This window comes from Simochromis diagramma, unplaced genomic scaffold (genome assembly GCF_900408965.1).
Source record: "Simochromis diagramma unplaced genomic scaffold, fSimDia1.1 OVJJ01000304.1, whole genome shotgun sequence".
Classification (NCBI taxonomy): Eukaryota; Metazoa; Chordata; class Actinopteri; order Cichliformes; family Cichlidae; genus Simochromis; species Simochromis diagramma.
In genome coordinates this window covers 14,603,107-14,619,850 of record NW_024387030.1, presented here as the reverse complement: position 1 = coordinate 14,619,850, position 16,744 = coordinate 14,603,107, and the positions used below count along the sequence as shown (strand labels likewise).

At 43.1% G+C, this 16,744-nt stretch overlaps 1 protein-coding gene and 1 long non-coding RNA gene across 3 annotated transcripts in view; one reads left to right on the top strand and one right to left on the bottom strand.

Moving 5' to 3' along the window:
• Window positions 1–4,526, top strand: part of LOC120740035 — an 18,534-nt gene extending 14,008 nt beyond the window's left edge. The window contains exon 4 of the long non-coding RNA XR_005697312.1: window positions 4,172–4,526. This is a non-coding gene — a long non-coding RNA (uncharacterized LOC120740035). The remainder of the gene's footprint in view (window positions 1–4,171) is intronic.
• Window positions 1–16,744, bottom strand: part of LOC120740034 (G patch domain-containing protein 2-like) — a 27,145-nt gene extending 10,401 nt beyond the window's left edge. The window contains exons 1-9 of one of the 2 annotated variants that reach the window (XM_040042114.1): window positions 16,612–16,744; window positions 13,987–14,634; window positions 8,674–8,735; window positions 7,940–8,098; window positions 7,541–7,620; window positions 7,381–7,445; window positions 7,250–7,289; window positions 7,061–7,152; window positions 300–385 (exon numbers count right to left, since the gene is read on the bottom strand). In XM_040042114.1, the coding sequence (XP_039898048.1) occupies window positions 300–385; window positions 7,061–7,152; window positions 7,250–7,289; window positions 7,381–7,445; window positions 7,541–7,620; window positions 7,940–8,098; window positions 8,674–8,735; window positions 13,987–14,630 (1,228 nt within the window). In that variant the 5' untranslated portion in view covers window positions 14,631–14,634; window positions 16,612–16,744. The other variant, XM_040042115.1, reaches the window with a different exon arrangement.

The following is a 16,744-nucleotide window of genomic DNA, read 5'->3' as shown; positions in this document are numbered from 1 at the left end:
ACTTACAAACTAAAGGTGTTATAGAAAGGAAAATAGTTAAAAAATCACCTATCACCATTTTGAACGCTACATTTAACTCCTGAAAAACTCAATTTAAACAAATCTTTTTGGAACTGGAGGAAAAGTGAGGGCATCAATTAAGTAATTAGAGTTCATTATTGAGGTGCAGTGACATCGAAGTAGCTTTGGCTAAAAAACAAACAAAACACAAAGGTATAAAGTTTTTGCAATTCAAACATGATACTTTTACCTCATTCTCTGAGCTGTGTCACGTGCTAAACTGGGGTGGAGAGTGTTACCTGATGAAGTGATGGACACAGCTTCGGTTTCCCTCCGCTTCCTCACGTCTCCTGTGAACAGCAGTCCTGGAGTGAAACTAGTCTGTCTGAGTGAGACACAGAGAGGGAAAAAAACAACACATTACTCACAATATTATGATGCAGCTCCGACCTAGAATAAACACATAAACATGAAGAAATTTAATAGTTTCGCAAAAGTCGATAAATGCAACCGCTGCACATTTGCAAACGCTGCAGCTTCGCGTTTCACCTCAATACAACTTTGCCGTGTGTTAATTTTTCTTCATTAATGTATATTTTCACAAGAATAACGTGAGATGCTGGGGTGCGAGCGCCCGAGTCATCGCAGAGTTCACATAAACAAATTACACCTGCTCTGTGCCTCCTGTGTGTCATATGTCAGGGGCCCTGAAATAGGAAAAGCTCCCCCATGAGCTTAATAGCCCTGACTTCTGAGATGTAAAGTTAAGGTCAAGGTCTGTTCCATCACAAGGGGGTTGGCAGCAGCTGATGTGATCAGGGCAGTGCGAGTGTTTGTGTAGAGCAGAGAGAGGATGAGTGAACCCTGATAAGAGACGCTGACAGACTTAAATATTTGAGCTCATTTAGCACCATAAAGAATGATAAGCATCCTTTATGAAAATATGGATAAAAATGTAAAAATGAATTCATGGCAGCTCAACAACAAGGATGCATAAAAGATCTCTCTCTCTTTTTTAGCTGGTACAAACCAAGACTGTAGGCTACCTAAAGCTCAACCCTAACAGGCACATGCTACAATGAGGCCCCGTCAGACCAGCCTTTTAACTGCGGCGTGTTCCATGACCTCAGCACCCATAAATCACATGACGGGTGTGCAGGCGCTGGGCGTTGAGAGCTGTGCGGAGCATGCTTTGAGCGAAGTCTCTATGTTGTATAATCAATAGATATAAAAATAAATGGCCTGACCGTTATTCTCTCCCTGCTACCCCTCTCTAATAAAATCCCAGTAATGCATATTTCATTTACTTTTATACTTATTGATTACCTGTACTCCAGTTAGTAAATCACGCGCCTATCGATCCCTCAATCGTACCTCTGTCGGACAGCACATAACCAGCCATTTGCGCCCCTGATAAAGAGCTCAGGCATTGAACTCCTCACAGTAAATCTTTGCAAACTAACTTTTTAATTCTAAAATCGATCCACATTTAAACGTCGCATTATTTCACAAGGCACGCCCGCGGTATTAAAAGTAATACCCTGATGCATTTGGTCTTAATGTGTGGTGGTCCATCCCTCCATCTCTTTTCTCCTCGCGCTGAGGCCGAGACATGTTGGCCCCCTCCTCAAGCGCCCGCCCGCCCGCCCCGGCGTTACAGAGAGCTAAGATGCAGAGTCACCTCAAGTCCGCCAGGGGCCCAGTGAGCCACTCAGCACAATACTAATCAAACATGAGAATACCATCAGCTGCCTCATTAACCAAGGAAAAACACTACCATTCATCTCAGAGCAGAAACCAAAGGCTTTGTATAAGCCTTTTACATGGCTCACTGCAAAACTGAGAGAAATGCTTAAAAAAAGCACAATAGTGTTATTATTTAACATCTGTTTCTTCATCAGCTTTAACAGCTTGACAGATGACGGCCTACATTTACTGAAACTGTAATGAGAAAGCAAAGATTGACTCAGAGGTAATGAGCAAAGAGAAAACAAGTACAAAGTAACAGAGATGGTCGGCAACTACTAAATTCTACCACAAGGACACTGAGGGGGGAAAAGTGTCCAAAATAGATTTTTTTCAGGTCACATGAGACACTTTTAAATGCAGTGCAGTCTCTAAGAGAGCGGGGTAAAACAGCACTGACACAGGGTCAATTGTAATTTTGGCGCCCACATCCAAAAGCAAATATATCAATTAAAAATAATAAATCAAAAGAGGAGTGAAAGGCCGCTGTTACAAAATGGCCATCTATTTTCATTAGGTTACATGGCGCTTCAGGTGTGAGCAGGATCTCAAGATTAATAGAGGTATTCAAATGAATCAGAAAGGATTAGGGTCTCCAGGGAACATAATCAATAGCTCCAAATCAATAATCAATAGGCCACTCACACCAATATACTAACTGCTGACACTGTGATCTCACAATTAAAAAGAAAACTGGGATAGGGATGGCATAAGACTATGATTTATCTCACAGCACAAGTGTCATTTAGGAATAAATAAGTCAATAGATAAAAGCTGCTGCCGCCTGGCTCAGGTGGGAGATGGTTGTGCATTTTAACGCGGCTCAGAGCATTACAGCCAAAATCCCACAAAGCATTGCGCCCATTCACGCGCAGATGCGAGGATAAATGGCATGCAACCTTACGCAGCCTTTATCACTTAATATCAAATGTGTGATTGCTGCTGTCGGCTTGCGTACAACAAAAATCACAATATCATCCCAACAATACAGCACAAGATTAAATGCTCAAACTCTGGCCACGGAGAATTCACTTTCTCTCAAGGGTGTCTAAACAAAGAAAAGTCACGCGTGCCGTATGGGGGCTGAGCGCTGGAAACTTATAACACAGGTGAGAGTTACAAAACAAATTATGCGAATCACAAACTGACGGTTTGTCTAAAGTTTGTCGAGAACGGCCACGAGCGACGGCTCTCGTTGTCATGCCGAACAACATTTCTAACTGTTTGCATGCAAGAGCATTGTGGAGAAAGTCTAAAGTACCCAAATGGGTGCAATGTGTGCAAAGCTGGGTCATCGGGACAAAGCTGCCATCTCGCTGGAGAGCGGAATTGAGCAGCTTGGGGAGATGGATTCAGCTCGTGCCGTCCAATGGGACACATCAGAAGCCCCTCTCGTCAATCCCCCTCTCCCTCATTCATTTGGGAGTATGATTTATACTTTTTGAAGTGAAGGGTCTTGAATCCCACTATAAAGGAATTAAGAGGTCTCCCCTGAGTCTGTCATTCAAATGAGAGCATGGCAGGGATATGAGGGCTTTTTAATAGAGAGAAATTAGTATTCACAATGCCTTAAACTAGAATCTGAAGGAACCTTTCAGGTGGAGAAGAAAGGGCCAGTTTAGAAAGAAAGCCTTAAGAAGTCGGGGGCTTTTCATAGCAGTCGTGTTTTTGCCCCTCATCAAGGAGCCACGGAGCGCTCTGTGAAATAACCCAAGAGAGCGGGAGGAAAGGAGTGCGTGTGAAACAAAATTAAGAATGCGCCATAAATAGGCAGAGTGAAAACAATACAATGAGGAGTCCCACAGTCTCGAAGCCAAGAGGGCTGCTCGGCTTCTCAGTAGTCCCCCATGCAGATCCAACAGTTTCAGGGATGACTGGGAGCGATGTGATGCTTTGACAAACAGCTCCTGGATAAACCTTTTTAAATGTTTCCGTGCAGTCCCAGAAATGCCAGCATATTAATCTGCATTACAACTATGTCAACACGTAGCATTTCTCCATTTGCAAACGCTGACCTTGAAAACGATTTAAAGTGACGCAGAGCACCACCTGCATGTTATTGTAAGTTTAGCTCAGACTTTAGGCCAAAACAGGCAATGTTTTGTTTGGGATTAAACTTTAACATTATTTTCTCACCTTAATAGTTCATTACTTTCCCCTAATTTTATGAAAATCTTTTTTTTTTTTTTTTTTGGTTGGGGGGCAGATTCCACATTTCTGAAGTTTACTGCATAGAACTGCACACCCCATCTGTTTGGGGTTTACACAGTACAACTCCTCCAAATACATTTCTCATACTTAGGTCGGGTTTTTTATTTATATAAATCATCATCATCAAAATAGTATTAGTTACCAGAATTTCATTTCATTTGCCAAAAAGTTATCTGTTGCAAAGCGTAAAAGGAAAAAAGGCCCAGCTATATAGTAAGCAGGATTTCTCCAGGATTTCTGAAGGATTTCTGCTTTTTCACTCATTTTCAGTCCAGTCCTTGTACCCAACCATTTCCAAAGGAATGTTTTTTGCTAGTTAGGCCAAATAATACTGTCCTATGAATCATACAAGCATAAAAATGCACCTATTTGAAAAGATGAACCAGTTTTTTGTCTACGCATAACAGACAACTTAGCAAAGAAACCATTTTAAATTGCTTCTTTAGGCACTTTGTTACAAGCAGCCTGTTGTAAAAACACAATTTTTCCTATTTCTGTAGCCAATTCTATGGAAATTGCCAAAGATACAGTGGGGCAAAAAAGTATTTAGTCAGCCACCGATTGTGCAAGTTCCCCCACTTAAAATGATGACAGAGGTCAGTAATTTGCACCAGAGGTACACTTCAACTGTGAGAGACAGAATGTGAAGAAAAAAATCCATGAATCCACATGGTAGGATTTGTAAAGAATTTATTCGTAAATCAGGGTGGAAAATAAGTATTTGGTCAATAACAAAAATACAACTCAATACTTTGTAACATAACCTTTGTTGGCAATAACAGAGGTCAAACGTTTACTGTAGGTCTTTACCAGGTTTGCACACACAGTAGCTGGTATTTTGGCCCATTCCTCCATGCAGATCTTCTCGAGAGCAGTGATGTTTTGGGGCTGTCGCCGAGCAACACGGACTTTCAACTCCCGCCACAGATTTTCTATGGGGTTGAGGTCTGGAGACTGGCTAGGCCACTCCAGGACTTTCAAATGCTTCTTACGGAGCCACTCCTTTGTTGCCCGGGCGGTGTGTTTTGGATCATTGTCATGTTGGAAGACCCAGCCTCGTTTCATCTTCAAAGTTCTCACTGATGGAAGGAGGTTTTGGCTCAAAATCTCACGATACATGGCCCCATTCATTCTGTCCTTAACACGGATCAGTCGTCCTGTCCCCTTGGCAGAAAAACAGCCCCATAGCATGATGTTTCCACCCCCATGCTTCACAGTAGGTATGGTGTTCTTGGGATGCAACTCAGTATTCTTCTTCCTCCAAACACGACGAGTTGAGTTTATACCAAAAAGTTCTACTTTGGTTTCATCTGACCACATGACATTCTCCCAATCCTCTGCTGTATCATCCATGTGCTCTCTGGCAAACTTCAGACGGGCCTGGACATGCACTGGCTTCAGCAGCGGAACACGTCTGGCACTGCGGGATTTGATTCCCTGCCGTTGTAGTGTGTTACTGATGGTGACCTTTGTTACTTTGGTCCCAGCTCTCTGCAGGTCATTCACCAGGTCCCCCCGTGTGGTTCTGGGATCTTTGCTCACCGTTCTCATGATCATTTTGACCCCACGGGATGAGATCTTGCGTGGAGCCCCAGATCGAGGGAGATTATCAGTGGTCTTGTATGTCTTCCATTTTCTGATGATTGCTCCCACAGTTGATTTTTTCACACCAAGCTGCTTGCCTATTGTAGATTCACTCTTCCCAGTCTGGTGCAGGTCTACAATACTTTTCCTGGTGTCCTTCGAAAGCTCTTTGGTCTTGGCCATGGCGGAGTTTGGAGTCTGACTGTTTGAGGCTGTGGACAGGTGTCTTTTATACAGATGATGAGTTCAAACAGGTGCCATTCATACAGGTAACGAGTGGGGGACAGAAAAGCTTCTTACAGAAGACGTTACAGGTCTGTGAGAGCCAGAGATTTTCCTTGTTTGAGGTGACCAAATACTTATTTTCCACCCTGATTTACGAATAAATTCTTTACAAATCCTACCATGTGGATTCATGGATTTTTTTTTCACATTCTGTCTCTCACAGTTGAAGTGTACCTCTGGTGCAAATTACTGACCTCTGTCATCATTTTAAGTGGGGGAACTTGCACAATCGGTGGCTGACTAAATACTTTTTTGCCCCACTGTAACACGGTTTGACAGATATAAATTGCATCTTTGCACAAGATTCTTTCAGCCAAAAACAGCATGATGTGCAGTGGGTCCTCCTTTTTTTGAGCCACCACACAGTGCCATCTGGAAAAGCGTTTGATTGGCAACAGCTTAATTTTTCAGCTTGACAATGATTCCAAACACACTTAAATCCAGTTAAAGAATACCTGGATAGAAAAACTATCAGTCATGGATTGGCCTCCCCAGAGCCCAGACCTCAACATTATTGAGGTAGTGTGAGAACAAAAGGCAGCCAACATCCAAAGAAGAGCTTTGAATTTCCTTCAAGAAGCCTGGAGAACTACTCCTGAAGACTGCTTAAAGTAGTTTAAGACTACTTAAAGTAGTCTTCAGAAAGCTGCCTAATAGAGTTCAGGCTGTGTTGAACACACACACATCAAAAATTGACTTTGAAGCTTGTTCGAATTGTGCAGACTGTTTTTACCTTATATACTGTATTTTCATAATGTTTCAATAAATCTCTACACCCATTTCCCATTTTCTAGAAAAATATAACAGAATGAGGAATGGCTCAAATGCATTACGTAGTAATATATTTGGAGAATATATGTAAACACAGTAGATACAGTATGTGTACCTCTGAGTCCTACACGTCACTGCCAATAGTTTACATGAAGCATCGAGTGAAGATTAAATTTCCTTCTAGAGTAGTTACAATGTGAATATTGCAGCTTTGAAGCATGAAATGAATTCAGTGAATTGTCAGGCACAAGAGGGAAAACGGTTGTTTCCTGACACACACACACGGTCATTTTAATAAGGAAGGAGAAGGTTAACACACAGAGTCTCATCTGAACAAAAATCACTCCAGTTAACGCTCTGTAACTGATTCACTTAAGTGAGCTGGCCATTGACTCCCCCATCAATATATTGAGCTCTGATTAAAAGGACTGAATGGTGCAGGCGTGTGAACAGCATCAACTACCGGTTTCTGAAGACCGAGGAGGAACATCTGAGATGGGGGCTCTCTGACACCATGTCAATAGGACACACTGGTAATGGGCACAAAGGGTTCATCTGTAAAAATGAAAGAATCAATAATATTTAGAATATGCAGTTCATTTAAAAAAAAAAAAAACATAATAAAGCTAAAAAATGTGTTATTCTTGCACACCTGGCTTCGGTCTCGTTTTCCAACAGAAGGCAACCAAAAGCTAGAGGAGGTAAAGAAAAAACGATCATGGAAACAAATACAGTTGATGTCTAAGAGTTATGTTTCTAAGATAGTTTTAAAAACTTTCGTACTCTCTTTGGTAAGGATCCTGGGAAAAGTGTCTCAGTCGCTCTACAAACACTGGCATGCTGCTGGCCTGTGAAAAACGAATCAAAGATGTACAATAAGAAACAAAACACGAAAACTGTGCAACGGTAATTATTGAAGAGGGAAATTCAAGCTTTCTTTAACCTTGCTGGGAGGCCGCCTCCTATCCCTCCTGACGCAGCATGCAGCAGAGCCAGCCAGTCGTTTAAGACGTGAATGATACCCTGCAATGGCACAAAAAACCCCAACACTGTATGGTTTAGCAAAAACATGAATAAAGGAAAGACTCAATTGGTTACACTAACAATATAATCAACAATTCTGACTTTATATCATTCTTCTTTTTTTAAACAAGCAAAAGAATTTATAGGACAACTCAAGTGTCTCCTGTAAGCCAAGGTAGTGATTTGCGGCCCAACGCTACATATTGACGTGGTACCAGTCAAATATTCAACAGCGCTTTATTGCACAGTGATAAAGATGCAGACTCGAGCGTTTCAAAATCTAATACTATATCTAGAAGACAGAATTGCTCTTTGCAACCTCGGTCAGAGAGTCGTGCAGGTTGCAGAAAGGCGGCTGAGGAATGGTTGTCCTCAAGGGGAAGCTGGCTGTCAGAGTCCCAGCTGGGCAGCAGGCCAGCCACACCCGTCCCAACTCCACAATCCCCCTCGAAGAACCAGTCACTCTGTTCGTCATCACCTGCACAGAGGGGAAGGGAAGCTCTTCCATCAGTTAGCAAATCACGCTGACAATAATGAAGATTGTCAAGCAATTTGTTGAAAACATTAAGTAAATATTAGACATAAGCTACAATAACTCACATTTAACGCTGTGTTGATGTCTGAGAGAAGCTAAGTCACTGCACATTTTTAGCATCCTACAAGCTGCGGGGTGAACTACTCCTTTAACTACGCATTACCAGACAGCACCGGGCTTTTCCCCAGACGACGAGCTCTTCTCAGACCTGTCACTCAGCAAAGCGTACACAGGAACCATGCCTCTCACAGTCAAGGTGTAGTGACAACTGTTAAATCAGAGGCCGCCTGGCCCCACCACGGCTAATGAGATTAGCAAAGGCTTCGGCGCTCATTAACACGACATGACAACGTCTTATTAGAGTCGCCTGGGTGCCCAGCAACCGGCCCATTGTATCTAAACCGCCTTCTCTAGCCCCAGCATTCCCTCATAGCCGAGCAGGGTATTGTCCAAATATGACAGCTCGTCATCGCTCTAGTTTGAATCCATGTTAATAATACATATTTGTCTCTTAATACCTTGCCTTCCTTCATCATTGGTGAACAGACCAGGGTCGCTGCTGCATGTGCTGCTGGTTTCCCTGCAAAGAGAAAAAACATCACATGTGAATGATTCCCATTGAAACTCCTTCTTTAACGTCAATATCAATAAAAATCTGAGGATCGGGAACTCCACTTTGATTTGTCACCTCGTAGATTCTTTAGGTCAGGCAATGCTATAGCATCTGAAAAGTGAACAATGAAAATCCAAAAATGGCTATCTCCTGTAATGTCAGTATCTAACATGCAACATTCAATAATAGAAATAATGAAGAAGTCTGGATCTAGAGGTCGACATAAATGGAAATGACACAGAAAGACAGAGCGTGCTGTGATCTCAGTTGTTGTGATAGCAAACACAAAGGCATCAGGAGAGACTCTGATCGAAGCCACTGAGTGACATGAACAATCTAATTGAATATCCTCCGCTGTCAGCTCCAATCTAATCTGGCCTGCGTTGTGGAGGATGACAGGAGAGCGAAACGCATTCCCCTGTCCGCCCCTCCCTCTGGGTGTGCCCCACACGCGGAGCGACCCACAGACGTGCCGCCTCGACAACTGGCCGACATCTGCTGCGTGGGCTGCCTCTGCACAGACCGCTCCGTTGCCGGTCCTCCCCACGTCCTCGGGGCAACCCCTGTTACGCTCCCTCCACACCCTCTGTGCCCCCTGCCCCTCACCCAAATAACTGTGGCTTTTCTTTCTTTTTCACATTTCATCCTCCTCAAACTGGGACCTCCAGACAGTTCAAGGTCAGAGGATAAGGAAGGAGCAGTAAGAGATGAAGAAAGAGGCCATTTTTTTCTGCCGTTGTTTTTAAATACATGTAGCACATGGGTTTGTTGATTAACTACACGCTGCATGTACTGTTCTGAATACCAGTAAGCCTGGGTGACTGGTTTCTAACACACACACACCAGTTTCCAACAGCCACAGTACTAATTGTTTTAATTAGCGTCTGTTTGACCACTTTTTTTAAAGGAAATATATATTTTGGCATATATTTGATATATCATCATCAGCTTGAGCGCCATACACTGGTTTATCCGTTTAATTAGTCAAATTGGTATTCATGCAACTTTTTGAAAGAAAAGGCGCTTAATTCTCTTGACCAGCTTGCATTTTGCTTCCTGTTTATCATCGCTGATCTGACCTTGCTTGTAGGAGAGAGCTGGAGGGTCGGATATGCGCTGATATGGTGCTTTGCCATATTGCAGAAGCCTGTCAGTGATGACAGGATCAGGAAAATGTCCATCCAGCCTGTCTGCCTGCCTGCCTCCCTAGCCAGATGGTCCTGCAGCTTCTTCCCTAACATCCACAGGAAGCAGATGTGAGAGGGAACAGGCCTCTCCAGAGAATCTGGAAGATGCCTGCCCTAACCCAGCAGTCCTAAACCGTCCCTCCCCTTCAACCTTCTCTCCTCACCGATTCCCCCGGCCTCTCCTCAGCTGTACCCCACCTCTGGACATATCAGCTGGCATCTGGAGCACACAACATCAGAGGAGGACACTGCCTAAAGCTCTACAACAGCCAACACCTGCATTCCCCCCCACCCCTGGTCTATTACCTTTCACAGGAATTTCTCAGGATGTTCTTTCCCATTTTCAAATAAGAAATCTGTTTTGCTTCATATTGTGGGATTTTGTGCAAAGTTTGAAAAAGAATCACAGGTATAAACAATTAATTAGAGACTCCCATTAAGTATTTATCCGTATTAAAGGTGTAATGTGATGTCGCTTGAAGCAGCATAGGGCCGATGTGAGACCGTTTCCATTAAGTACTCTAATTAATGTTATAAATAATTGAGGTCCCCATTTTTCTTGGGACCAAAAGAAACACCTCTTCTTTCTTCAGCAGTGACCTTTGTTGAGAAAAGTTGACAAACGTTTTGAGCAAACTTGGTTTTGTCTCGCTGCATGCAGCAAGAAAATCCTTCCATGAAACTGCAGCTTATCTGATCAAATGTAACAATACTTTTCTGTAATAAATACCATAATTAGAATAAATATGCCCAGAAAAAACAAAGACAAGGGCAAAACGAAATTAAAAAACTGCATTCCAGCACTTAGAAATGGACTTAGCTTCCCTCACAGCTGTATTGTCTTATTACAATCCAAAGAGTTGAAGCAAAACACAGTATCCAGATGAGCACTAATCATTAGGCTATAATCCTCAGCTCCTGGGAGAGGCAGACCAGTTTGCACAGAGATTACAGGCAAGCCGCCATTTATTGAGCCTGGGCTCATTCTGCAGAGGAATAAAGAAGAGGCAGAGTCGGAGGGGGGCAAAGTGCTGATAACAATGGATCTGTGGGCTCTTCAAACAAGCCGCCCCAACCCAAATCCATGCCCTCTTCCATGGGTGTCTGATTATAAGGTTATCCCACCCTCCCTGAGCTGCAGTAATTGGATTAGTCTCAGAGATTTATGAAAATTAACTTCTGCAGATGCCGTGCTGCCCCCCCCCCCCCCCCAAAAAAAAACCCTCCTCACTGAGTTTTCAAAATGTAAATGATATCAGTAAAAGAGAAGTGCCCACAGTAGATTTTGTTTGCTTTTGATGCCAGGGATGAAATCAACAACACCAGAAGCAGCACACAGCTGGAGACCAAGGCCGAGCCCGGGACAGCAACTACCCACAGGTGAGGCCTGCTTGCTGGGACAGCCTGGGTGCCAGGTGGCCTCACTGCCAGCAGGCTGAGCCACGTCTAATCAAGGATGTGGAGCCCAACTGGAGCTACCAACATCTGCTCTCCTTGCACTTGGGTGGCTGAAGGCAAAGCCCTGCTCGGTGTGCACACAAGCCGAGTGACCTTGAGATGAGGGAGATCTTAGAAGACCAGAGGCTCCAAATGAAAAAGGTTAAAGGAATGAATCAAAACTGAAAGAAGAAAAAAGTCCAAGTGACTCAAAAGACATTACAAGAATGTCATGAGTGTCTGACATCAAATGGACCATACACTCTCAGAGCACAAATACAGCCGCTGTACCACTGTCAACCCCTCATCACCGCTGCCATTTGTTCATATCCTTTTGCCTCTGCCAGGACTTAACCATTAGATTGTTCAGCCCTCAGTACAGTGTGGCAGTCTACTGAGCAGCAATCAACAGTGGTGGCGTTGTGTAAGTGAGAAATGATTGACAGCGTGCCATGGTGCTCCCATTTATTTCTTCTCCGGAGCTGTTTTCTGTCAGAACGGCTATTGATTTTTCCATAAAGTAAGAAAACAAGTACCGTTTAGGGGCTAGGGAGGTCAGCACAAATTAAACCTGAAGATGTAAAGCCTTCTCTCCCTCCCATTATGGGTTCCCTCAAATGTCTTCTTCACACATGTTTTATGTGATCAACAGACAATGAGATCAGCAAAGGAAATATGTTATGAAAGTCCACTGGATGGCATTAGAAATGGTAAACAGGATGTACGACGCTTCAAAAAAATGACTCTGTTCCTGTGTATCTGACCAGCACTGAGAAGCATTTGTGTATTATAACTGTAACTGTATTGTAGCATTATATCCCTGACAACCCAATGAGTGTAATGTACAGAAACGGGATAGGATGTGTGTATATCAGCTACTGCCTCCTGAGTCAAGGTCCGTGTCTGAAACTGCTTCCTGAATACTCTCTACTCTCTGCTATTGTATTCAAATGTTAAAATTCAGAAGTCCGAGCACGACATGGTGTACTCAAAAAACACTTCTATTATGACAAATAAATGCCACCGACATGCACCACTGCCTAGATACTGAAGACGTGCATCTATTAGAGTACAAATCAGTCATTAAACAAACTAGGCTTTCATAGCCTTGTACCATTTTGTTTAGGGGTACTAAGAGACTATCTCATTTTAGCTATAATCACAAGCAGTTTTTCAGGTGTCACCTTGTTTTGTTTGTGCAACTATGATCTTCAAAGTAAAAAAAAATAAGCAACCTTGGGGCCTGAAAAGTGAAGCCACTTTGTAAGGACCTAAAGCTGCAGTCCCCCTAGTGGCCACTAGAGGCTCAGTCCAAAAGCAAATCAATCCTTGCAGACTCACATGTTAAAATCCAGTAAAAACAAACATGTGACACACTGGGCTTTTATGCATGGGGATGCTTTCAATTGTTAATACCTACTCAGTTACATCTTATAAAGGCTTAGAGTTTGCATCATAAGTGGCACGACCTCTCTGAAAACGAACATGTTATATATGATATATGGACGTATAGTACCTACTACTGCACGATAAATAACCATAATGTAATATGGAATTAAGTTGAAGCATATATAAAAATCTAATGAAAAGAAATTTACAGATGCATAGGTGCATTTATAGATACACAAAACTACCTCTGTACATGTTAACGCCTCTTAAATGTACAAAACAAGGAGAAATAATCGAATTGTTTTATTTACTTCTCAACACACAGTACTATTAAATGTGTATATTTAACAGAGAGCGGTGAATGAAACTTAAATTGAGGTCATTGGTAGTTTTTGGGCTTAAGCTAAAGCGACGTATGGTAATGTTTTCTTTACTGTAGTAATATAATGTCCCTCTCTGCTGCCAGTTACAGCCACATTTAGTTTTGCTAAATAAAACGCGCACAAGACGGTGCACTCTGGGACTGTGGGACAGGCACAGCTTTAATTACCCAGCCCAAGACAGGAATTCATTTCAAAACAAATCAATACCACACCAAGTCACTTATTTATTTGTGACAATATTTCTTGAAAGAAAATAATGAGCTGGCAGATGCCCGGAGGCATAACTATCAAAGATCCCTCCCTGATGATCATTTCAGCTATACGAGATGAGGATGAAGAGACTCTATCATTCATTTTTAATGTCAACTCAATACTTTAAAGCGGAGTGGCATGATTGTGATACATTTTTTTCGGTTTAGTTGAGGACATGCTGAATATTGACAACTGGCTAGATGGAGACAGGCATTATAGATCATCCTAAATGTCGCCTTGTTTAATTGCTTCTGTCTGATAGTAGTTATGCCCATGACTTTTATGTTATGGGTTTAACTGCCTTGGTAACTTTCAGTTTAAAGGGTAAAAGGGGCTTTTAGAGTTTGGAGCTTCTTTTTCAGCATGATTTAAATTGAGACTCTTTAAACAAGGGCAGGGTTAACATTTTGCTCGCTGCACAACTGTAAATTAAATGTTGGGTTCGAAAAGCTGAAAATGTTATTTTTCACAATTAATGAGTCCAAAGTGCTTAATACGACTCTTAATGTTGGGTTGAGGAGGCCAAAAGTTGGGTTTACCTCAAAGAAAAAAGAAAATGTAAAAAATTACCCATCAGACATGTTCTCGTCTGCAGCATCTCTGTGCTCTTTCTTTCTCTCCCAGCACTCCTTTCCCATCAGTCTGGCTCTTTCAGTCTTTCTGTCTGCTCCCATCCAACCACCAGACCGCTTCTTTGATCCTGACAGATGCCGCACCTTAGAAGGCCTATTCCTCTGTTTCCTGTCCAAGCCAGAACCTTTTAAAGTGGACTGCAGTCTGACGGTTACATTTGAGGTCATGCGTTTAACTTTCCTCCGCCTCCTGAGTGGACGTCCGGGGTTATTCTCAGTGAAGGAGTCGGACTCTGGCCAGGAGGACTGCCTCGCCCTGACTGAGCCTCTCATGAGGGACGGCCATCGAGTGGATGCGGTCATATCATCAGAGTCACTGCAGTTGGCCACAGAAGTAGTGATGTTCTCCCTGTATTCTTTAGCCTCGTCCAAGCTGGACTCGGATGCCTCGATCCAGCATCGCCTGTGCTCTATCGGGTAGAGGGCGGACTCGCGAAAACGCTTACGGCCTCTGCGACGGCGGATCTGACGGCGTTGCTGCAGAGGACTCAGTACCATTTCCTCCCACAGCTCTCCTAGCTTATTCTGTTCTGAGGTCTGCTCCAGTGCAGATACCAGGTCCTGCACCAGCTCATCCATCATGGTGCTGGAAAAGAACGGAAATGTTAGTGACCAGTTAAACTCTTTGGATGACTTGTCATGTTAAATTGCAGGTTTAAAGCGCAGGCTAGAGGTTTATATGAAACAACAGAAACGTCCGATGTACTTTTCTAATTGATTATCAGCATCTTCACTCGCTGGCCAGCAGGCACACATGTCAAACCTCTTGTTAATGCAAATATCTAATCAGCCAATCACACAGTACATTTAAGCATGTAGATGTATTCCTGTTGAAGTTTTAACTGAGCATCAGAAAGGGTAAGAAATGTGACTTCAGTGACTTTAAATGCAGTCACATCGACTGGTCCCAGTATTTCAGAAAGTGCTGATCTACTGGGATTTTCTCACAACCATCTCTAAGGAATGGGTTATGATGCCAGAGGAGAATGGGTAGACTGACTTTGAGCTGATAAAAAAGCAACAGAAACTTTAAATAACTACTCATTACAACCAAGATGTGTAGAAGAGCATCTCTGAATGAATCTGCAGAAACCACACTGGATGACACTGCTGTTAGCTAAGAACAGGATACTAAGACTACAGTTCATACAAGGTCACCAAAACTGAAAAGTAGAAAACTGGAAAAATGTTGTCTGGTCTCACGATTGCCCATTTTTCCTGCAACATTTGAAATCAAATCAAACACTTAGACCACTGCTGGTGGTGTAAAGGTGTGGAGGATTTGCTTGGCACACTTTGGGCCCCTCAGTAGCTTTTATTGTTTAAACACCACAGCACACCTGGGTGAACCCGTGCCATGAAAAATGAAGGCAGTTTTGAAAACAAAAGGGTGTCCAATCCAGGACTACCAAGATGTTCCTAATAAAGTGCCCGTGAGTGTAAATATTCAAGGTGTAAAGAAAACAACAAGTCAAACCATTCATTGGGAAAGTCTAATGGAAATAGTGTATTTGCAGGTTGTTACTTTGCTGGGCTTGCCACTAAACGACACGCCATTGTTCCCTTTTTATTTCATATATTTCTACTCTTATAATTATGTAATCATTAGTGCAGCAGTGGGCACTCTGCTAGGACAGCTGGGGTCCACCTGTCCCTGCAAATCAATACAAAATTGCTTTCTTTCTTTATGGGCGGGTTCTCTTATGGTTTGAGGAAGACATAAATGATGTGCCAAACCCTGCAGTCACGAGAGCACCATTAAATTGCCAAATATGGAAGTATCTATTGAAAGAATGGTTTGTGGCTTCATTTGGAGAATGAGTTGCAAAGTGAAACCGCTCCGGAGGGACTTAATAATGCAGTTACATGTGTTTCTGGTAATTTGTTACCTGTTTGTGTATCAGCAGCATTATGAACTATACCTCCCCAACCATCTCAGGCATGATGACTGAGGTCCATTTCAGTAGACCCAAGTAGCAGTCATAAGCCCATTTTTAAAGACATGGGACAAAAAACACAAACAAAGAAAGGAACCCACCACCTCCTCGCAACAATCACAAAGTAAATCCACAATAGCTTTAGCGCTATAAAACATCACTAGGTTGATTTTTCCCCCCCTTTAAGTCTAGCAGCATAAATTCGTGGTGGGCTCATCATCACCGGAATTGCTCCGTGTTTGATTGCAGCGGTGTAGAAAGCGCTGCATTTACGAGCATTTGCAGGTCATCATCGGCTTAAAAGAAAAGAAAAACGATTGACATCACGTTTTATTAGCAGTAAAGAAAAGCGACTGTGTAGCTGTGCAACATCAGTGCAGCACAACAACAGCTCAGGCTGGCTGTAGTATCCGCACGCTCAGCTCAGCCTGTGTTACATAACAACAGCTCACACGTGAGCTCAGCACAAGGACAGCCACACATCTCTGTGTCCACTGCTGACAACAAAACAAGCGGTTTACACGCGCTGAACACAACGGCCGCCTCACGGACACGGTGTGCGCGGATCTATTCGGATGCTATTTAACGCCAGGGAGAAGACACCCCTCTGCGTTTCGAGCACTCACCAGTCGCAGCTTGTCTTGTTTTGTTTTCAGCACAGCTGGGACACCAGACGCACTTCCGCCCTGCAGTCCAGCCAATCGGGTGGCTCCGCCTCGCTGTGACTCCGCCGAACAAAAAAAACAAAAAAACAGTGCG